At 46.2% G+C, this 23,412-nt stretch overlaps 1 protein-coding gene across 1 annotated transcript in view; it reads left to right on the forward strand.

Moving 5' to 3' along the window:
* LOC119979123 (acyl-CoA dehydrogenase family member 10-like) overlaps positions 1 to 23,412 on the forward strand; it is a 117,176-nt gene that overhangs the window by 21,746 nt on the left and 72,018 nt on the right. The window contains exons 4-8 of the mRNA XM_038821166.1: positions 2,588 to 2,776; positions 5,263 to 5,421; positions 5,972 to 6,131; positions 20,391 to 20,532; positions 21,913 to 21,987. Of these exons, the coding sequence (XP_038677094.1) occupies positions 2,588 to 2,776; positions 5,263 to 5,421; positions 5,972 to 6,131; positions 20,391 to 20,532; positions 21,913 to 21,987 (725 nt within the window). The remainder of the gene's footprint in view (positions 1 to 2,587; positions 2,777 to 5,262; positions 5,422 to 5,971; positions 6,132 to 20,390; positions 20,533 to 21,912; positions 21,988 to 23,412) is intronic.

Consider the following 23,412-nt stretch of genomic DNA (forward strand, 5'->3'; position numbering starts at 1 on the left):
TAATGGACATTGCCCTCATGGACATTGTGATTTGAATTGCTCCGCCATTGATGACTATCCCGTGGGCCCTCAGCTCTGCATTTCCCTCCTTACACCTCTCAAATCTGCTCTTCTTCTATAAGAGGCTCCTTCATACCTATCTCTATGACCGAGCAGTTGGTCATCTGATTTCCTCCCACAGTCCAAAGATGCGCAGGTTAGGTGGATTGGCCATGCTAAATTGCCTTTGGTGTCCAAAAAGGATAGGTGGGGTTTCTGGGTTACGGGGGTAGGGTGGTGGTGTTTGCCTAGGTAGGGTGCTCTTTCCTGACTCGCTGGGCCGAATGGCCTCCTTTCATACTGTAGAGATTCTATGATTCTATGGTGCATTGCTCTGGATGGGGCCAAAAAGGTACGTGGGCATGACTGGGGTGCAGGTTTTATTCTTGGGGTGTGCTGGAGACCCTGGTGGTATAGTTTTGTGTGTCAGTTATGCAGGGCAGGCACGGGTCCGATGCTGTGGCTGTTATCCTGTTATCCCCAGGGGCTCGGGATGTCCCCCCCGGTCTCCTCTTTTGTTGATAATGTGGCCTGTTCTCTTCTTCACTGGCGAGCCATCTGGTGAGGTAGCCTGGGTAGGTCTGTTTCTTTGCTCTTTTTCCCTTTACTGCTTTAGATGGCCTGACGGACCTGACCACAGTCTGAACACATTGTTAATGTAGCTAGCCCACTTCTTCGCCTTTTGTTATAATTGTGGTTCTGCCTTGGGTCAGGGTTTGGGGCTTTGTTAGGTGATGCAATAAGCTTGTAACTCCCCGTAGACCTGGGGTTTCCGTGCATTTTCTTTTCTTTTTGGATGGGTGGGTATGAGGAATCCGTTCCTTGCCACGACATGGCTTCAGGTGGTCTGGAATCTGGGAAGAGAAGACTATGCTAGATCATTGACTGATGGTTTCATCCTCCTCTTCCGGACTGTGCTCATGTGGGTTAAGCTGTATCTGTTTCTTCCCCCCCCCCCATTCCTTGTTTTTGCTGCTGTATTATTTTGTAACTTAGTTGTGTTATTTTGTTTAAAAAAGGTAAAATCTCAATAAGCATAATTTTGAAAAAATACCATTGTCAGTGTTTTCAGGAGAGAACGGCAATGGAATGGGGGAGAATTAAGCTCTCCATCCTGTGTCCAGTGTATGTTTTGCCCCTCTGTCTCAGATCCACTTTTATATGGAGTGTGTATGTGAACATAAGGACAAATATTTCAGATATTATCCTCTCTGTCTCCAGGACAGAAATAGAGCAACGTTACAGCCGCCCCAGCTCATGTGGAATTCAAAGACCCTCTGACTGCTTGATAGTAGAATTCTCCTGGTAAATCATTCTTTGCTTCCTCTGTTTATTGCTAGCCACCCATGCTTCCCTTGCGTCACATTTCATTCGCTGCCCATTTATTGCCCTTCCTTCTGTTTGGAAGGCAGGAATGGGGGTTCACTATGAGATGTCAGTGGGTGGGTGATTTAACCATAGTTTGCATTATTACTGCATCGGTTTCCATTCACGTTCACTGGTACAGATCAAGTATTGTTTTGTTCTGACCCCCCCCCCACTTTTCCCATTCGTAATATCTCTGCTTTTCTTGTACCTCCTGCATCTCTGTTTGTTATATTATTGCCCTTTTGGTGTCCTGCATTCAACTGTATTTTTCTTTGTCTTTCTCTTCTCCCTTTCTGTACCCATTTTAGACATTTCCATTCACATTGCTGGTGGCACAGTGGTTAGCACTGTTGCTTCACAGTGCCAGGGACCCGGGTTTGATTCCCGGCTTGGGTCACTGTCTGTACGGAATCTACACGTTCTCCCCGTGTCTGCATGGGTTTCCTCTGGGTGCTCTGGTTTCCTCCCACAGTCCAAAGATGTGCAGCTTAGGTGAATTACCATGTTAAATTGCCCTTAGTGTCCAAAACGAAAGGTTAGGTGGGGTTACTAGGTTACAGGGACAGGGTGGAGGTGTGGGGTTAAGTAGGGTGCTCTTTCCAGCGGCCGGTGCAGACTCGATGGGCCGAAAGGCCTCCTTCTGTACTGTAAATTCTATGATTATTATTATTGATGTGTAACCAGCTATTGGGAGGTTTGAATGGCCTGACCTTCTTGTGGGTGAATCGCCCACCTTGCTTGACCAGCGTTCACTTCAACACCAGGCTGACAGCAAGGCCTGTATCTGAAACTTAGGATATGGAGAATTATAGACATAAATCATTAACCCACTACTTCAAAGTCTCAGCCTTGCCTGGCTCCTTATTTCTGCATCCTCATACCTCTCTTCCTTTATCTTATTCATCCTACTCTCAGTTTCTCTGGCCGAGCATACATGCACTCTCTCTCCCTTTCAGTCCCTACCCCCAAATTATCAATCTCTCACCTTTAATTTTTCTCTTATTTCTGGTTTCCCAGCCAGCCTCACTCAGAGTGTTGCTGGTATCACTCATGTTCTGTCTTCTGTTAATATTTATCTCTTTCTCTTGTGTATTGTTTCTTACTCTTGCCGTTTCTCTTGCTTGCCTATCTTTTGTTTCTCTCTGTCACTAACTCTTGACAGCTTTCCTTTTCTCTACAGAGTCAAACCCCTGATATAATCAAGTCCTATTTACAAGCAATAACAAGCCAGCTGAATTATCAGATTCCTGCAACCAGAGAAGCAATTCAATGTATCAGGGCGGAGGGACTGAAAACTGCTGTGCTGACTAATAACTTCTGGTTCAAGGACCAGAGTTTCTTGCCTGTGGAGAAAGTTGATTTTGATGTGGTGAGTACCATTTATCAAGCACCTCACAATTTTATTTCCTTTCATGTATCTTTACTGTGTAGGTTGATTAGATATACTGTCGTGTGAGAGTACCTTTAAGAAATGGATGTACCTTTAAGAATTGGGTGTTTATCAAATAGCTGCAGTGATGTCGGTGTGTGGGTGGAGCTGAGCTGTGACTCTGCTTTTACTTTCGCTTTGATCAAAAAGCTGGTTTGTGTCTGTGTTTTAGTTTCCTTTTCAGAGTGAAGAGATGCAGTGAAAGAAAGCAGATGTGTATGGATATGTCTCCAAGCTAAAGAATGTCCATTTGGGCGATTTCAAAGTGATACCTGTTTCTGTAGAGAATTTAAACCTGCTGTCTTTCTGTAAAAAGGGTCTTTTGGACTTATGGATGTTGTTAGCAAAGTTATGAAGGGTTACTTATAGAATATTGTATCTGTGCAGATTGGTGGTGTTGATAGTTGTTAAGATGTTTACTGTGTGTTTTTAATGTGTTAACTGGATTCATAAATAAACATGGGTTTGTTTTAAAAGTACTTTAAATCTCTGTTGCACCACACCTGTAAAGTAGGCCCTTGTGCTCCCCATAACCACAATGTATTAAAAGTTGTGTAAGTCCAACATGTTTGTTTCAAACACTAGCTTTCGGAGCACTGCTCCTTCCTCAGGTGAATGAGTGCTCCGAAAGCTTGTGTTTAAAACAAACATGTTGGACTTTAACCTGGTGTTGTGAGACCTCTTACTGTGCTCACCCCAGTCCAACGCCGGCATCTCCACATCATGGTTAAAAGTTGTGGGTCAGGTGAACTCCAAGACACACTTTGGTGTTCTCTAAACCCTGGCCCATAACAATACCTATTGGTGCAGCATTGCTGAACATTAGATTGTTAGGACTTGGTGCCACAGAGTAAGGGAAAGATCTTGCTTCAAGTCCTGCTCCACTCATTTCCTGATCGGAGATGCATTACGCAGGGCAACAGGTGGAGCCTGTGGCATTACTGAGCGATGGGGAGGGAAACTTGGGCATATCATACGCTGTCAGTCTCTTGGTGGATCTGGGAATTGAGTTGTGTGCCTACGTTTCAGCTCCATCTGCAGGGGATGAAAATGCAAAATACAAAGGATTTTCGCTGAACACTGTCCAGGCAAGAACCATACTGCTGTCCAGGAGATGGTCTTGATGGACATTCTTCCTCGTCCTTCTCAAATACTGCACCTACCATAGATGGGAAACGGTAGTTAAGCAAGTGTGTGTGTGTGTGTCCTTGCATATTTTTCAGAACTCTAGAAGGACGTTGGTAACCATTGTCACAAAGAGAGGTGAAAGGAGACTTTACTGGGAAATCCGGTGTTGGGACGGTGAGGAGGGAGGCATTAGGGGAGGTGACGGAGGACCTAGTCAAAGGAGATGGGTACTGTGGAGGCTGTCGTAGGAGGGCAGAGAATGAGCGAGATGAAGCAGTGTAGGAAACGTATTGCAGAGTCCTAATGTTTGGTCTGGGAATGGAGAGGAGATACCTACTTTTCCAGAGTCGAAAGAGCAAACCTGCCTCCTGGCACAGTTCAGCCAGTAGTTTGCTGAGGTCGAATTGAATAAAACCACAAGGGATTTGGAAATAATTGATTTAAAATTCTGAGCTGGAAAAGGTGTTGGAGGGGCAGGACTTTGTATGCAGTAGGATGCAGGTTTTGAGGCTCTGGTTGGTTTGCCAGATGTGCAGGGGAGCCCGCCATGGATCATGTTGGAATAATTAAGCCATACATTTCTGGAAATCTATGAGGACAGCAGAGGTGTTGCTGCTTTTATTATAAATAACTAAGTATTGGGCTGTAACAGCCCCCCTGGCTGATACCTTGTGCAATTGTACTATGGTAATGAGGTTGTGTATAGTCTCTCAAGTTGAATGCTTAATCATTGTATAAATAAGTGCATGTGTCGCGGGTGCAAAAATTGCACAAATTTCTAAAATTGTGGGCAGTGAATTATGTGGCTGAAATCTTCCATCCTCGTTAACGGCTGAGATTTTCAGGGGCCACTCACAGTGAATGGAGTTTGGCTGGAACGCTAAATTTTCCATTCCCGCTCGCAACAGATCCCGTCACAGATGAGATGGGGTAATCCCGCCCTAAGTGTTGGTGTATGAATCTCTAGAGGGTTATGAATAGATTTTGTGCCACACAAGGCTTTAAAAGTCAGATATGTTTTCCTGTTGTTCAGTGCACTTCAATAACCACATAACCAAATATGCTTAATGTATATAAAAAGCAGACTTTAACTGACATTTTCATCAACTTGCATCAATCATGATGATTCTAAACCCTGCCATTTGTGAATTTTATCAGAGATGCAGCCTCTTACCAAAGAGTACTTCATAATAGAGACAAGTGAGAAAACTATGAGGTTGGATGTAGAAATCAATTTGGTTTGAAAACTGAGGACTTTACCTTCACTGTTTTGTTACAGTTTCGTCAATATTTTGCAGATCGTTGAGTCGTGCCGTGAAGGTATTAGCAAGCCAAACCCGGATATCTACAAACTCTGTTTAGAACGTCTGAGGGTCCACCCTGATGAATCAATTTTCCTCGATGACTGTGGACTAAACCTGAAACAAGCAGCTCAGCTCGGCCTGAAAACTATTAAGGTACGGCTTTCTAAAGATGGTTGTTGGGCACAGAAAAATAACTTGGAGGGTCACAGCACACAGTGAATTAGTGATTGGAGAGAGAGGTACAGTGTAAAGGCCTCATTCATGCTCCAGAAATTAGTTATTTCTTCTATGGATTTTCACTTCCTCCAAGACCTGTGGTTACATGATCTACCTCAGACTCCATGATGCCTTGGTCAATTGAGCACTCTTTATATACAAACTGGACAGTGACTCTCAACTGGGTATTCAGCTGTTGGGACACCACTAGGGCCTGATCCTACAAACATATGTGCGTGTTTTCCAGGTCAACGTTTGGCAATCAGGGTTGAAAACCTTGGCTTATTTTTTCCCCATTTTAGGATAATAGGATTGGGGCCAGCAGCTTCACCAGCCCGGGCTACAATCAAACCTGGGACCCATTGGCCTGAATAGTGGGCTGGAGAGTTTATAGTTGCATTTACATTAAGTTTAAGCCACAACATGGAGAGCAGGCAGTCACTAGCTGAACAGCAATATGGAAAAGGTTTTCACTTTTAATTTCTAGGTTGGAGACATAACGACAGCTATTCAGGAGTTGGAATCAGTGCTGGGGTTCCCATTGCTCGGTTACGTGCCTGGCACACAAGCTGTTCGTAAGGACATGGAGATTGCTACAGATCGTCTGAAGGAATATCTCCAGACCACTCTGGGGCTAAGTTCAGCAGGTAAGTTGTTCACCCACCATCAACATGCTGCAACCCAAAACCCCACACCAAAATTATGTGTAGTTGCAGAATAACCTCATTACAAGGTGACACTGTGGGGTAGTGGTTAGCACTGCTGCCTCACGGTGCCGAGGACCCGGGTTCGATCCTGGCTCTCGGTCACTGTCTGTGTGAAGTTTGCGCATTCTTCCCGTGTCTGTGTGAGTCTCACACCCATAACCCAAAAGATGTGCAGGTTAGGTGGATTGCCCACCCTAAATTGCCCCTTAATTGGGGGAAAATAATTGGGTACTCTAAATTTATAATTTTAAAAAATTGAAAAAAGACAATTGGGTGCTCTAAATTAGAACAAATGACTTTATTACAGTTTTGAAATGATTCCTGGTTGGATACCTGACTTGACCTGCTCAGATTCATTTTAGCATGTCGGTCTATGAAATGACATGAATCGATGCACGGTGTGATGAAATAATAGAATGTGGCTGAACAAATGCTTTCTTTCCTTCTGGAATTTCAATTTTTTAACCGGAAGAAATTTGAGATGCAATACATATTTTCAAGCTCATTGCATTTTGTGTAATAATGTCTGTAGAGAGAAGAGTTTTAGAAATGCCATCACCTGAAGCCTCTCTGAGCCTCAGTAGTATTGGATTGGGATTTATTGTGTGTACCGAGACACAATGAAAAGTATTGTTCTGCATACTATTATGGGCCAGGCTTTAGAAAACTCCAAAACATATCATGGAGTTCACCTGACCCACGACTTTTGATAGATTTTGATTATGGGGAGCACAAGGGTCCACTCTCCAGATGTTATGCAACAGAGACCTTAAGTATTTTAAAAACAAAACAATGTTTATTCTTATGAACAAAGTTAACATTTTATAAACACACAGTAAACATCTTATCAAATACCAACACACGTAACTCCACAGGTAGAATACTCTATAGGTAACCCTTAATACCTTTCCAAGCAACATCCATAAGTTAAACCCTGTTTAACAAAGACAGCAGGTTTAAATTCTCTACATAAACAGATATTACTTTGAAATGATCAAGTGAGCTGAAGACATTCTTTAGCTTGTAGAGAGAGAGATCATTACACATCTGTTTGCTTTGAATACAGCATTCCAACTCTGAAAACAAAACCAAAAGCAGAGACACAAAGCAGCTTTACAGCTTAAAACGAAAATAAAAGACAGTCAGACAGCCCAGCACTACCCACACACTGACATCACTGCAGCTATTTGATAAACACCCATTTCCTAAAGGTACATCCACCTGACACCTCCCCCCAAGAAAAAAATAAACCATCAAGTGTAAGATGGTTTCATTTTTCACCTGTTCACTTTCCTTTAAATATTGACAGTGGGACTTCCGGTTGCGGCTATGCAGAGCTAAGTTGCACGTTCAGCAGCTCCCGCTAGGAACGGACTTTTGGGCTCTTCAGGGCCCCCAACGGCATTTTTTCGACATTTCCCAGTGTAGGAAGGAGACTGCAACATTCCCCCGACAGTGTATGGCTTGGACCAGGAGCGGGGCGACTAAAAAAGTGGTGGTGAAGCCAAAGAAAGTGCGAGGGAAGAAAAGCAAGATGGCGGCGGGCGGAGACCAGGCACCGTGGATGCAGTGGGCGCAGGAGCAGCAGGAGGTTATCCAGCGCTGCTTTAGGGAGCTTAAAGCAGACCTGCTAGAGCTGATGAAGGCTTCTATTGACAAGCTGCTGGAGACCCATGAGGCCCAGGGGCTGGCGATCCGCGATGTCCGGCAAAAGATCTCAGATAACGAGGATGAGATCTTGGGCCGAGGGGTAAAGGTGGAGGCGCACGAGGCGCTCCACAAGAAATGGCAGGAACTGTTCGAGGAGATGGAGAATCGGTCGAGGCGGAAGAATTTGCGGATCCTGGGCCTCCCGGAAGGACTGGAGGGGTCGGACGTGGGGGCCTATGTGGTCACCATGTTAAACTCGCTGATGGGGGCGGGGTCCTTCCATGGACCCTTGGAGCTGGAAGGGGCCCATAGAGTGTTGGCGAGGAGGCCCAAAGCTAACGAGCCGCCGAGGGCGGTGCTGGTGCGGTTTCATCGATTCGTCGACCGGGAGTGTGTGCTCAGGTGGGCCAAGAAAGAGAGGAGCAGCAGATGGGAGAACACGGAGGTTCGCATTTATCAGGACTGGAGCGCGGAGGTGGCTTTTGCGCACACTCGGGATGGATGGGGGAGGCGGAGAGCCTGCTGGTGGGTAATGGAAGGGGGGGGGGGGAAGTCCCACAATGGGAGGAGTCGAAGGAGAGGCAGGAGTGGCCGGGGTCAGCAGGAGTCAGCTGACTTACGGGAGTGCAATGGGGGGGAACAACGCAGCTAGGAGGGGTCCTAGGTGGGGGGGGGGTTGCTGCTGGTATAGTCAAGGGGGAGCTGGAGCGAGTAGAGAGGGTCGAGACGAAGGTCTGCCGCCGTGGGGGACGGGTGGGGCGTGGGCGCGTGGCGGCAGAGATGGGGTTAGGGCTAGTCGGCGGGGGAGGGGGGCGGACAGCCCCCTGATCCGTCTGATAACCTGGAACGTAAGGGGACTGAATGGGCCGATTAAACGGGCCCGGGTGTTCGCGCACCTGAAGGGGCTGAAGGCGGATGTGGTAATGCTCCAGGAGACACACCTGAAGGTGGCGGACCAGGTAAGATTGAGGAAGGGGTGGGTAGGCCAGGTGTTCCATTCAGGGCTGGATGCCAAAAACCGGGGGGGGGGGGGGGGGGGGGGGGGGGGGGGGGCGATCTTGGTGGGAAAGAGGGTGTCGTTCGAGGCGTCAAGCATTGTGACAGACAATGGCGGTAGGTACGTAATGGTGAGTAGTAAGCTGCAAGGGGAGAGGGTGGTGCCGGTCAACGTGTCTGCCCCAAACTGCGACGATACGGGTTTTATGCGGCGCATGTTGGGTCGGATCCCGGACTTGGAAGTGGGGGGCCTAATAATGGGGGTGGGGGACTTTAACACGGTGTTGGATCCAGTACTGGATCGGTCTAGGACGGGTAGGAGGCTGGCGGCGGCTAAAGTGCTGAGGGGGTGTATGGACCAGATGGGAGGGGTGGACCCTTGGAGATTTGCACGGCCGGGGGTCTAGGGAATTTTCATTCTTCTCGCACGTTCATAAGGCCTATTCCCGGATCGACATCTTTGTCATGAGTAGGGCGCTGATTGCGAGAGTAGAGGATACCGAGTACTCGGCAATAACCATTTCGGATCACGCCCCGCATTGGGTAGACTTAGAGCTGGGGGAGGAGAGGGACCAGCGCCCGTTGTGGTGCTTGGAGGTGGGGCTGTTGGCGGATGAGGAGTTGAGTGAGTGGGTCCGAGGAAGCATAGAGCGATACATGGAGGCCAACGATACCGGGGAAGTTCGAGTGGGGAGGGTCTGGGTGGCGCTGTCGGAGGTGGTTAGGGGAGAGCTGATCTCCATTGGGGCCCACAAGAGAAGAGAGAACAGAGGGAGAGGCTGGTGGGGGAGATGGTGAGGGTAGACAGGAGGTAAGCGGAGGTGCTGGAGGAGGGACTGTTGAGGGAGAGGCGTAGCCTTCATGCCGAATTCGACCTGTTGACCACCAGGAAGGTGGAGGCGCAGTGGAGGAAGGCCCAGGGGGCGATTTATGAATACGGGGAAAAGTCAAGCTGGATGCTGGCGCTTCAGCTTCGGAAGCGGGACGCAGCTATCAGGGGAGTTAAGGATAGGAGAGGGAGTGTGGTGCAGAGTGGGGTTGGCATCAATGGGGTCTTCAGGGACTTTTATGAGGAACTTTATCGGTCCGAGCCCCCACTGGAGGAGGGAGGGAGGGATGGGCCGCTTTCTGGACCAACTGAGGCTCCCGAAGGTGGAGGAGGGACTGGTGGTGGGATTAGGGGCCCCGATTGGGCTGGAGGAGCTGGCTAAAGGGATAGGGAACATGCAGGCGGGGAAAGTGCTGGGGCCGGACGGTTTCCCGGTCGGGTTTTACAAAAAATATGTGGACCTGTTGGGCCCGTTGTTGGTTAGGACCTTCAATGAGGCAAGGGAGGGGGGGGTTTGCCCCCGACGATGTCCCGGGCACTGATCTCCTGAAGCGGAACAAAGATACCCTGCAGTGTGGGTCTTACAGGCCGATCTCGCTGTTAAATGTTGATGTCAAGGTGCTGGCGAAGGTCTTAGCCATGAGAATTGAGGATTGTGTGCTGCAGGTCATCCATGAGGACCAGACGGGGTTCGTGAAGGGGAGGTAGTTGAACGCGAATGTGCGGAGGTTATTATGATGCCGGCAAGGGAGGGGGAGGCTGTGATAGTGGCGGCGATGGACGCTGAGAAGGCCTTCGATAGGGTAGAGTGGGGGTACTTGTGGAAGGTGCTGAAGAGGTTTGGGTTTGGGGAGGGGTTCGTCAGGTGGGTTAGGCTGTTGTACGAGACCCCGATGGCGAGTGTGGCCACAAACAAGAGGAGGTCTGAGTACTTTCGGCTGCATCGAGGGACGAGGCAGGGGTGTCCCTTGTCCCCCCTGCTCTTCGCACTGGCGATTGAACCCCTGGCTATGGCACTGAGGGAGTCGAGGAACTGGAGGGCGCTGGTGCGGGTGGGGAGGAGCATACGGTGTCGCTCTATGCGGACAACTTGCTGCTATATGTGGCGGACCCGGTGGGGGGATGCCGGAGGTAATGAGGATCCTCAGGGAGTTTGGGGATTTCTCGGGGTACAAGCTCAACATGGGGAAGAGCGAGCTGTTCGTGGTTCACCCAGGGACCAGGAGAAGGGGAGTGGCGAGCTCCCACTAAAAAGGGTGGAGAGGAGCTTCAGGTACTTGGGGGTCCAGGCGGCCAGGAGCTGGGGGGACCTGCATAGACTTAATTTCACGAGGTTGGTGGAGCAGATGGAGGAGGAGTTTAAGAGGTGGGACGCATTGCCGCTGTCCCTGGCGGGTAGGGTGCAGTCAGTCAAGATGACGGTGCTCCCAAGGTTTATGTTTCTGTTCCAGTGCCTCCCCATTCTTATCCCGAAGGCCTTCTTTAGGCAGGTCAACAGGATCATAACGGGGTTTGTGTGGGCGCGAGGGACTCCGAGGGTGAGAAGGGTGTTCCTGGAGCGGAGTAGGGATGGGGGGGGGGGCTGGCGCTGCCCAGCCTCTGTGGGTACTACTGGGGCGCTAATGCGGCGATGGTGCGCAAGTGGGTGATGGAGGGGGAGGGGGCGGCATGGAAGAGCATTGGAGACGGCGTCGTGTGCGGGTACAAGTCTGGAGGCGTTGGCAACGGCACCACTTCCGCTCCCTCCAACGAGGTATACCACGAGCCCGGTGGTGGAGGCTACCCTCAAACTTTGGGGGCAATGGAGGCGGCACAGGGTGGAAGTCGGGGCCTCGGTGTGGACCCCGATACGGGGGAACCACTGGTTTGTCCCAGGGAGAATGGATGGAGGGTTTGCGGGGCACAGGGCAGGGATAAGAAGGCTGGGGGACCTGTTTGTGGATGGGAAGTTTGCGAGCCTGGGCGAGCTGTAGGAGAAGAACGGGGTCCCCCCGGGAAACACCTTTAGGTATCTACAGGTAAGGATGTTTACTAGGTGGCAAGTGGTGGAATTCCCGCTGCTGCAGCCATGCACTGTACAGGACAGGGTGCTCTCGGGGGTGTGGGTCGGAGAGGGGAAGATTTCTGCAACATACCAGGTGATGCAGGAGGAGGAGGAGGAGGCCTCGGTGGAGGAGCTGAAAGGTAAGTGGGAGGAGGAGTTGGGAGAGGAGATCGAGGAGGGGACGTGGGCAGAGGCCCTCAGGAGGGTGAACTCTTCCTCTTCGTGCGCGAGGCTCAGCCTCATACAGTTTAAGGTGCTGCACAGGGCACACATGACCAGGACAAGGATGAGTCGTTTTTTTCGGGGTGAGTACAGGTGTGTTAGGTGCTCAGGGAGCCCAGAAAATCATACCCATATGTTCTGGGCAAGCCCAGCACTGGAAGAATTTTGGAAGGGCGTAGCAAGGACGGTGTCGAGGGTGGTAGGATCCAGGGTCAAACCGGGCTGGGGGTTCACAATATTTGGGGTTGCAGAGGAGCCGGGAGTGCAGGAGGCGAAAGAGGCCGGTATTCTGGCCTTTGCGTCCCTGGTAGCCCGGCGGAGGATTCTTCTTCAGTGGAGGGATGCGAGGCCCCAAGCGTGGAGGCCTGGATCAATGACATGGCGGGGTTTATTAAGTTGGAAAAGGTGAAATTTGCTTTGAGGGGGTCGGTGCAAGGGTTTTTTAGGCAGTGGCAACCGTTTCTAGACTTGCTGGCAGAACGGTAGATAATGGTCAGTAGCAGCAACCCGGGGGGGGGAGCTATTTTTTTACTTTTGTTGTTCAATACAGGGGGATCTGAGGGGGTGAACATATTTGCTATGTTTGCTTTGTGTTTTGACGGGTGTTAATTTATTATTTATGTACAGGGTGGAGGGGGGTACAGGGGTGTTTTGTTTTTTATTTAATTCTATGGGGTTCTTTTTCCATTCTGCTGTTGATATTTTGTGAAAACTTTAATTAAAATTATTTTAAAAAAAAAGAAATATTGACATTGAATATACGTTTTTTTTAACAAAACAAAACGCGTAAACATTTATAATAACATAGTCCATTTTAGTCATTTTTCCTCCAAAATGAATCCCTCTTGATTGACAGTCTCTTTGGAAAAGAAGGTCTCTGCATGATCCATCCATTTCTCTACACCTCTGCATTTCTCTTTAAGGTCAGATACTTTAATTCAATCCGATCACAGAGCCCCTTGTAATTCTCCAACACAGGAGAATTGGTTATCACAGCCTTTAGGCCTTCAAATCCCTGTTGACACTCCCCTGTCCACTTAAATTTGCTACATTTCCTTAGCAAGTCCATCATTGGAGCAACCACACTGCGAAGGTTCAGCACAAATTTCCGGTAAAATCCGTTCATGCCAAGAAATCGCATTACTTCCCTTTGTGTCAAGGGTATTGGAAACTCCCCAATAACTTTTGTTTTCACATCCCGAGGGACCATTCGGCCCTGTCCGATTGTATGGCCAAGGAAAGTGACTTTGGCCTTTCCAAATTCACTTTTGGCTAGATTTACTACCATATTCTTTCCATGTCTGACTGAAAATTACCTGATCGTCGATGTATATCGCACAATTGGGTAATCCTGAAACAACTTTGTTAGTTAACCATTGAAATGAGGCTGGGCGTTTTCATGACAAATGGCATAACTTTGAATTGGTATAGATATAGATATAGAGAAATACAGCACAGAACAGGCCCTTCGGCCCACGATGTTGCGCCGAGCTTTTGTCCTAGGTTAATCATAGAATTTTGGACAATTTGTCATGGCTAATCCACCCAACCTGCACATCTTTGAACTGTGGGAGGAAACCGGAGTACCCGGAGGAAACCCACGCAGTCACGGGGAGGATGTGCAGACTCCACACAGACAGTGACCCAAGTCGAAATCGAACTTGGGACCCTGGAGCTGTGAAGCAATTGTGCTATCCACAATGCTACCGTGCTGCCCTTAAGAAGTTAACCTACACTCCCTTATTCTACCCTAATCCAAGTACCTATCCAATAGCCGCTTGAAGGTCCATAAATTTTCCGACTCAACTACTACCACAGGCAGTGCATTCCATGCCCCCACTACTCTATATACCATCTGGAGTCACAAAAGCTGAAATCTCCTTCGCCCTTTCGAATAAAGGTACCTGCCAGTAACCTTTAAGTAAATCCAGTTTGGAAATAAAAGTTGATTGTCCATCTTCTCAATGCAATCCTCCAAGCGTGGGATAGGGTAAGAGTCCGTTCTTGTAACTGCATTAACCTTTCTATAGTCCACATACAACCATTGAATACTGTCTGGTACCATCACTGTAGGTGAGCTCCATTGGCTGCAACCACTTCAATTATGCCATTTTTAAGCATACTTTCAATTTCTTTGTTAACCTGTGCCAATTTTAACGGGTTAAGTCTATATAGATGTTGTTTAATTGGAACAGCATTTCCCACATCTACATCATGTCTGGCCATTTTAATACTTCCCAATTTATCTCCACAAACTTGCCCATGTGATATCAATAACTCTTTCAGGTCAGTTCATTTTTCCTCTGGAAGGTAACAATTTATCCCAATTTTTAAGAACATCCTCATTTTCCAATTTAATTTGAGGTATGTCAAATTCAAAGTCACTGGATTCAGTTCTACACTTTGAGTTAGAATCATTAAAACCTCCTTTTGCTCTCCTTCCCTTTCAAAGTACCTTTTAAGCATATTCACATGACACACTTGGTGAGTTTTCCTTCTATCTGGCGTTCTTACCACATAATTCACTTTACTTAATTTCCTTTCAATCTGATACGGTCCACAAAACCTTGCTTTTAAAGGTTCACCTACCACTGGCAATAATACTAAAACTTTATCTCCACTGGCAAAACTACGAACTCTTGCTTTCTTGTCTGCTATCCGTCTCATCACATGTGCAACTTTTAAATGTTGTCTAGCCAATTCACCTGCTCTATTTAATCATTCACTAAAATTTGACATGTAATCCAATAATATAAGTTCCGACTGCTCACTCACCAAATTTTCCTTAATCAATTTAAGTGGTCCTCTTACCTCATGACCAAAAATTAGTTCAAAAGGACTGATTTTGGTTGACTCATTAGGTGCATCCCTAATTGCAAACAGTACGAATAGAAAACTTTTATTCCAATCCTCTGGATAATCTTGACAATAAGCCCTCAACATTGCCACCTTTCTAATGCTCCATGCAATTCTGGATGGTACGCAGTTGATTTAAATTGTTTTATTCCTAAGATATCCATAACTTCTTTGAATAACTTTGAGGTAACATTTGATCCTTGATCCGATTATATTTCTGTGAGTAGTCTATATCTAGTAAATAATTTAAGTAACTCCTCCACAGTCCTTTTAGCTGTAATATTGCGTACTGGAATGGCCTCTGGAAACCTAGTAGACACATCCATAAAAGATATTGATTCCCATTTTTCGTTTTAAGAAGTGGTCCTACACAATCAATTAAGACCCTTGTAAGAGGTTCCTCAAATGCTGGAATGGGTATTAAGGGTGCTGGTTTTATCACTGCTTGAGGTTTCCCTATCACTTGGCATATGTGACATGATTGACAAAATTTAACTACATCTTTATGTCGTCCAGGCCAATAAAAATGTTTTTAGATATTAGCTTGAGTTTTCCTTACTCCCAAATGACCTCCCACTGGGACCTCATGTGCTACTTGCAACACCTTCTTTCTATCCCCTACCGGCAATACCACTTGATGAACTTCTGCCCACTTTTCATCCACCTGCATATGTAAAGGTCTCCATTTCCTCATCAAGACATCATTTTTACGGTAATGCACCCTGGTATACACTCAGATTCCTCTTCCCTGTATCTTTTCTGATACATCCGTTTTATTTCTATATCTTTCTGTTGTAATTCCGCCAATTTTCCTGAACTAAAAATATCCGCCTCATCCTCCACCTGTTCTTTTCCAACCATCTGATCAAAAATAGTTTCTGATAATTGCACTTCAACTTTATCTTCACTCTCTGATTTCTCCTCTTGTCTTAACCTGTGACTTTGCGACCGTGTTAGTACACAATCCAGAAAAATCCCAGGATATTTGTCCTCCAACACTTCAGTTGTCTGATTTTCCACTAGCTTATCAACCACAGTAGGCATCACTCCCACCTGCGAGCCAGCTATATCATTACCCAAGATAAACTGTATTCCTGGATAAGATAGTTTCTCTACTACTCCTACTACCACATCACCACTCTTCACTGGACTTTCCAACTGTACCTTATATAATAGCACACTACTCTTCTCACCCTGATTTCCACATATTACCACCTTTTCTGGCAATATTCCTCCTAAACTACATAACTTCTCATCTCTTACCATCAAAGATTGACTAGCTCCCGTATCTCTTAAAATTATGACTTCTTTACCTGCTCCTCCTGATACACATGAGTAAACTTTACCCACATAAGTAAATTATTTAAAGAGATCTGGCATCTCTTGATCAGGCTGTACAATAGTTTGCACCTCCTTCGCTTCACTTGGGCTTTCCATTACCATTTTAACAACCCCACTGACTTATCCTGTTTTACCATAACAGCCTTCCCAGTTCTCTTCTTCAAAAACCAACACTGTGACTTTACATGGCCTAGTTAATTACAGTGAAAACATTTGAAACTTTTCATGTCTCTTCCACCCTCCTGGATTTTTTTAAAATTTGAGGTACACTCTCCTTATTATCTCCCATCAGATCCCCTTTACCGTTACCACTTGAGTATTTCTCATGTCCTCAGTTTCTATCCCTCACAGGTTGAAACTGATGTCGGAAACCAAGCTTTGATTTATGAACTAATTCATAACCATCTGCCATTTCTGCTGCGAATCTCGCAGTTTTAACCCTCTGCTCTTCCACATGAGTTCTCACTACAACAGGAATTGAATTTTTAAATTCCTCCAAAAGTATAATTTCTCTGAGAGCTTCATACGTTTGGTCTATTTTCAAAGCCCTTATCCACCTATCAAAATTACTCTGATCCTTTCAAACTCCATGTATGTTTGACCAGGTTCTTCTTTAAATTTCTAAACCTTTGTCTGTAAGCTTCAGGCACTAGTTCATATGCACCAAGATGGATTTTTTCACCTCTTAATATGTCTCAGATACCTCCTCTGATAGTGATGCAAACACTTCACTTGCTGTACCTACCAACTTTGTTTGAATCATTAATACCCACATGTCTTGTGGCCATTTCATTTGTTTAGCTACAATCTCAAATGAAATGAAAAAGGCTTCTACCTCCTTCTCATCAAACCTTGGCAATGCGTGGACATATTTAAATTGATCCCCACCAAGCCTTCAACTATGACGCTCAGGCTCATTATCCTCATCACTATCCTCAAACTGTACGTTTCCCTTTACATTCGCCAATTTTAACTGACTGTCATGTTTCATGGCCATTTTCCAAAGTTCAAACTCTCTCTTTTTCCCTTTCCTCTCTGTCTCTTTCCCTTTCCTCTCTCTCTCTCTCTTTCTCTCTCGTTTTCGTTTTCCTCTCTATCTCTTTCTCTTTTTCTTTGTCCACCATTGCGTATTCAAGCTGATTTAATTATTTCTCATGTTCCAGTTTTTTAATCTGTAACTGAATTTTTGCCTGTTTTAATGCGTCAGACTGTATCTCAGGCAATTTTAAATGCTCAGCTATTGCTGTAAGTACCTCGTCTTTTCGTATGCTGTTAGGTAACGTTAACTGCAATGTCTTTGCCAAATCTAAAAGCTATCTTTTAGTCTCTGTTCGTAAGGTACTGCGTGTAACCTTCTCCACCCCCAAAAACTTCCGAGCTTCTGAAAGAGCCATTGTCCACTGCACACTCCCTACCCCTGAAAAGCAAACACAAATATGCTCACCCCTCACTGTCTTTAAGTTCACTGAGCCAATCCAATCACGAAAGATAGACTTTTACCCCAAAGTAACTCCAAAGTATATCATAGAGTTCACCTGACCCACGGCTTTTATTAGATTGTGGTATGGGGAGCACAAGGGTCCACTCTCCAGGTGTTATGCAACAGAGACCTTAAGTATTTTAAAAACAAAACAATGTTTATTCTATGAACCCAGTTAACATTTTATAAACACACAGTAAACATCTTATCAACAACCAACACACGTAACCCCACAGATGGAATACTCTATAGGTAACCCTTAATACCTTTCCTAGCAACATCCATGAATTAGAACATAGAACAGTACAGCACAGAACAGGCCCTTCGGCCCTCGATGTTGTGCCGAGCAATGATCACCCTACTTAAACCCACGTAACCCGTATACCCGTAACCCAACAATCCCCCCATTAACATTACACTACGGGCAATTTAGCATGGCCAATCCACCTAACTCGCACATCTTTGGACTGTGGGAGGAAACCGGAGCACCCGGAGGAAACCCACGCACACACGGGGAGGACGTGCAGACTCCACACAGACAGTGACCCAGCCGGGAATCGAACCTGGGACCCTGGAGCTGTGAAGCATTGATGCTAACCACCATGCTACCGTGTTTAACAAAGACAGCAGGTTTAAATTCTCTACAGAAACAGGCATTACTTTGAAATCATCAAGTGAGCTGAAGACATTCTTTAGCTTGTAGAGAGATAGATCATTACACATCTGTTTGCTTTGAATACAGCATTCCAACTCTGAAAACAAAACCAAAAACAGAGACACAAAGCAGCTTTACAGCTCAAAACGAAAATAAAAGACAGTGACAGCCCAGCTCCACCCACACACTGACATCACTGCAGCTATTTGATAAACACCCATTTCTTAAAGGTACATTCACCGGACAGTACAGTCCAGACAGATCGTTCCATACATGAAAAAGCATAGGGCAAATGAAAGATACACACTGTAAATACATAGGCAGAGGCATTGGGGAACGCATACAGGAGTTCAGTACTACTCGGTAGATAAGATGTGTGAAGAGATCAGTTCACTCCATAAACGCGTCATTCAGGAGTCTGGAAATAGCGGGGAAGAAGCTGTTTTTGATTGTTAGTGTGTGTTCTTAGACTCTTGTATCTCCTGCCCGATGGAGAAGTTGGAAGAGAGACTAACTCGGGTGGGAGAGGTCTTTGATTATGCTGCCCACTTTCCCAAGGCAGCGGGAGGTGTCGACAGAGTCAATAGATTGATAATTGATAATGGAGATAATTGTATGGTTAATAGTTACACAATCACTGTTGCCCAATTTAATGCCTTTTATTGTATTTGAGTTAATGTACAGTCCCTTTTTTCATCAATATGTTTCTAGTTCCTGTGGGGGAACTTCATTCCTAGGTAGCAATTGCAGATTGTTTGTTGCATATACTCACTCACTTCCTGCAGCGGTTTAAATATTTGTTCCCAGGAGGGAAGCAGCAACCAGCTGATCACTCTTGATCAAGTATTAACATAACTAATTGATAGGATGCCCAGGGTCGGAGCTTACTGCACTTCAAGATGAAGGGAACAGTATGGGTATGCATGACTAATTTGAAAGGGATAATGTGGTTCTTGTTACTTTCGTGACAATTTAAGTTTGATAAATGGGTTATAGGGAAGTTCTTTCCAAATCCAAGTCCTTTCCTTGGATTGCCACCTTGCCGTGGTGGAGTGGTCTGAACGTTCCATTGATCCCGAGAGCTATGTCATCGGGAGTCTTATGCTCCTGACAGGGTCAGCCATGACGGTACGGTCAGAGGGGAGGAACCAGGCAAAGCACAATCCAAAATAAGTCTTCAATGGTGGATCAGTGGGAAGAGACTCGTATGGTATCAATGGCTGCAATGGCGGATGAAGGCTGCAGAAGTAGGGCAATAAGGGGTGGCACTGTAGAACAGTGGTTAGCACTGTCGTTTCACAGCTCCAGGGTCGCAGGTTCGATTCCCGGCTTGGGTCACTGTCTGTATGGAGTCTGCACGTTCTCCCCGTGTCTGCGTGGGTTTCCTCCGGGTGCTCCAGCTTCCTCCCACAGTCCAAAGATATGCAGGTTGGGTGGATTGGCTATGCTAAATTGTCCTTCGTGTCCAAAAAGGTTAGGTGGGGTTACTGGATGACGGGGTTAGGGTGGAGGTGTGGGGCTTAAGGAAGGTGCTCTTTCCAAGGGCTGGTGCAGACTCAATGGGCCTCCTTCTGTATTAATTGTATGATTCTATGAGATCCCCAGTCATTGAGGTTCCCTTGCCCCTGGACCCTCTGTCAAGGCCCTTGGGTCTGCTGATGTGCAATGCGCCAGGCACCAGGCGTCCACCTAGAGGAAGCCAAAATTGTGCGGTAGAAGATGCGGCTCTAGGATCAGGCTGGTCAGCCACACAAGAACCTACAGAACCCATGACCAGTAACACAGTTTCTTAGGTAGATAATCATGCGCGTTAGCGAGTGGTCACTGAAGAAGAAGAATTGGAAAGTATCAGGGCTCTTAACATTTTTGAGAATTTGTGCCTCCCATTTGCTGAGCAGATCCCCAAAGCATCTCCCTGTTTGAGAAGGCTCGGTCTGCTATTGGGGTGTTTACACATTCAATGTTAGGAGGTGCCCATCTCGCCCAAGACAACCAGGCTGACACCAAGAAGATGTTGCTCAGAGAGAACCAGAAGCCTATCACACTTTACAGCAGTATGGTAGTTTGGCAGTCCATCATACCCCTGGACTGATTATGTTTGATTGATGTGCTATGTCTGGTTTCAGAGCCGTTGACTGTCCGACAGTTTACTCACGGCCAGTCTAACCCTACGTACCACGTGCAGAGTGGTGACCGACAGCTGGTCCTGAGAAAGAAACCACCTGGAAAACTTCTGCAATCAGCACACGCAGTGGAGAGAGAATACAGGTATGTTGTGAGAAAATGGAGCAAATCTCTGTGCTTTACAAAACCGATGGTTCCTCTTGAATATGAAAAAAAAATGAAAATCGCTTATTGTCACGAGTAGGCTTCAATGAAGTTACTGTGAAAAGCCCCTAGTCGCCACATTCCGGCGCCTGTCCGGGGAGGCTGGTACAGGAATCGAACGGTGCTGCTGGCCCGCTTGGTCTGCTTTAAAAGCCAGCGATTTAGCCCAGTGAGCTAAACCGGCCCCTAGCTAAACCAGCCTCTTCACTCGGTTGGAAGCTCAGCGAGCTGACAGTTCAGTTCTTAACCTGTTGTCAGATGCCAGGAATTCAAGGGTCCCTGGCCATCCACTTAAAAGTTTTTGGTTCACAGCTCCTTAATGCCTTAGTAGGTAATTATACTGCCTGATATTGAGCCTTACTAATCAGCAAGATCCCAAGTTTGATTCCTATCTGCCAATTCCGTTGCTTTCACTGAATTGTCACTATTAGCTCATAATAATAATCTTTATTAATGTCACAAGTAGGCTTACATTAACACTGCAATGAAGTTACTGTGAAAAGCCCCTAGTGATCACATTCCGGCGCCTGTCCGGGTACACAGAGGGAGAATTCAGAATGTCCAAATTACCTAAAAGCACTTCGGGACTTGCGGGAGCACCTGAAGGAAACCCACGCAGCCACGGGGAGAATGTGCAGACTCCGCAGACAGTGACCCAAGCTGGGAACCAAACCTGGGACCCTGGTGCTGTGAAGCAACTGTGCTCACTACAGCTGCCAGACTCCTCAACAACTCTCTCTTGGACTGATCTGTTCCCAGTAAAAACAGTATTCACGACGCCTTGTGCTGCTCTTGTTTGGCCCTTGTTTCGCACTGTAACCAATCACCATTTGTTAATGTCCCATTGTCAATGTACTCTGTTGATTATTCTTTTGTCTACTATGTATGTACTGTGTATGTTCCCTTGACCGCAGAAAAATACTTTTCACTGTACTGCGGTACATGTGACAATAAATATCAATCAATCAATCAGTGTCCCTGGACAAAAGATGGGAAATTTAGACAGATGTCCTCACTCTTGATTATCTGTTGTGTTGTATATGTGTGCATTGGATGAACTCATGGTTAACCATAGTTGCGATTCCCCTGACAGTCAAATACCTTTCCAGCACTCACTGCCTAGCTTTGCATGAAAGCTTTCAGTATCCGTTGAACTATATGTCAGTAAAAATGAGCACCTTCAGGGCTGAAAGGGGAAAAGTCATTAAAAAAGGAGGAGTTGCAGAGTGTGTGTACTGTTAATTATGCTGTGTTTGGAATTATTATTCTGGTCAACTCGTTGCCTACTGTGTTTTATTAAGGTTAAATTAAAGTTCAAAGTTTAATTTTTATTTCAGCTCTTTCAGCCATGGGACTTCCTGTTCCCAGGACACTTGCCATCTGTGAGGACCCCAGGTAAAAAGTCAAACTCTGTAGATGTATCAGTATTTGTGTATCTGTAATATGAAAGAGAGATCTGGAGATCTATGTAATCTGGAGAGAGAGAGACTCAGAGGAAACAGGATGAGCATGGAAGCTGGGCGATTCAGATTTTGAGATGCTGTGGAACCTGGTACAATCAAAGTCTCCAACTTTTAAACAATGCATGGAAATTAGATCTCCAAAATAGCAACAACAACCTGCACCTTTATATTTCACCTTAAATATATGAGTGGTAAAATGCCCCAAAGCTTTTCACAGAGCATTATCCGACAAAATGCGACCCAGTCCCGAGTAGATGTGAATACAAAACACAACATTCAACACCAAAACAGCATTTTCAGTCAGATGCTAAAAAGATAACTATGCGGCAGGTGGACACATTCAGTCTTTTGATGCTGTTGAACATTATTGAGTAAATGCAAAGGGAGTTGTATGCATTGTTTAGTATCCAAGATGGACATGAGTTACGGGTAAGGGAGTAGTGCTGCTGGAATGCACCAGCACACTGCCCCAGCATTCCCTGATCACCCCTAGATGGTAAACTTTGCTGATTGGTCATTTGTTCTGCTGCTCCATATACGGTCACGATGGCAGCGGTTGCCGGGCCTCAATGTGGCCTCATTCTTTGTTAGAGGTTTTTATTCTTTCATGGGATGTGGGCATTGCAGTGTTAATGTAAGTGTACTTGTGACAATAATAAATATTATTATTACAAACGTTTTGAGTTCAAAATAGTTCCAACTGAGGAGAGGAATGATTCAGGGGTGTCCACTCACCCCGCTGTTGTTTGCCTTGACAATTGAGCCTCTGGCCAGCATTGAGGTCATCCACAAAGTCCAGGAGGATAGAGGGGGAAGGGGAGCATAAGGTATAATTGTATGTAGACGACCTGTTGATGTATGTGGCAGACCCTCTTTCCAGAGCAGCGGAGATAATGAAGCTGCTTGAGAGGCCTGGCTCATTCTCCGAGCATACACTGAACTTGGGTGAAATCGAATGCTTTGCAGTGAAACTCCCAGGGAGGAGAGCTGGTCGGGGAAAATTGCCTCTTCGCTTGGCCAGGTCCAGTTTTCGTTACCTGGGAGACTGCGTGGCCCACGATTGGGCCTTGCTACAGAAATTAAATTTTGGGGACCTACTTAAGATAATGATGTCGTATTCAATATTTTCCCCGCTTCTTGACTGTGATAGAGAAATTCAAACAGCATTCATTAGGTAAGCAAAACTGAACTTTATTTACCAATTAGAACTGACTGCTAGCAGTAAATGGCTGAGACTTGAATTCGGAAGGCAGTCAATTACAAACTGCTGAGTCCGTCCCAAGTCTGCGATAGTACAGAAGAATAAGGCGATTTTTATACACTATAGGATCAGATAACATGAATACAACTTGGTCAG

This window comes from Scyliorhinus canicula, chromosome 1, assembly GCF_902713615.1.
Source record: "Scyliorhinus canicula chromosome 1, sScyCan1.1, whole genome shotgun sequence".
NCBI lineage: Eukaryota > Metazoa > Chordata > Chondrichthyes > Carcharhiniformes > Scyliorhinidae > Scyliorhinus > Scyliorhinus canicula.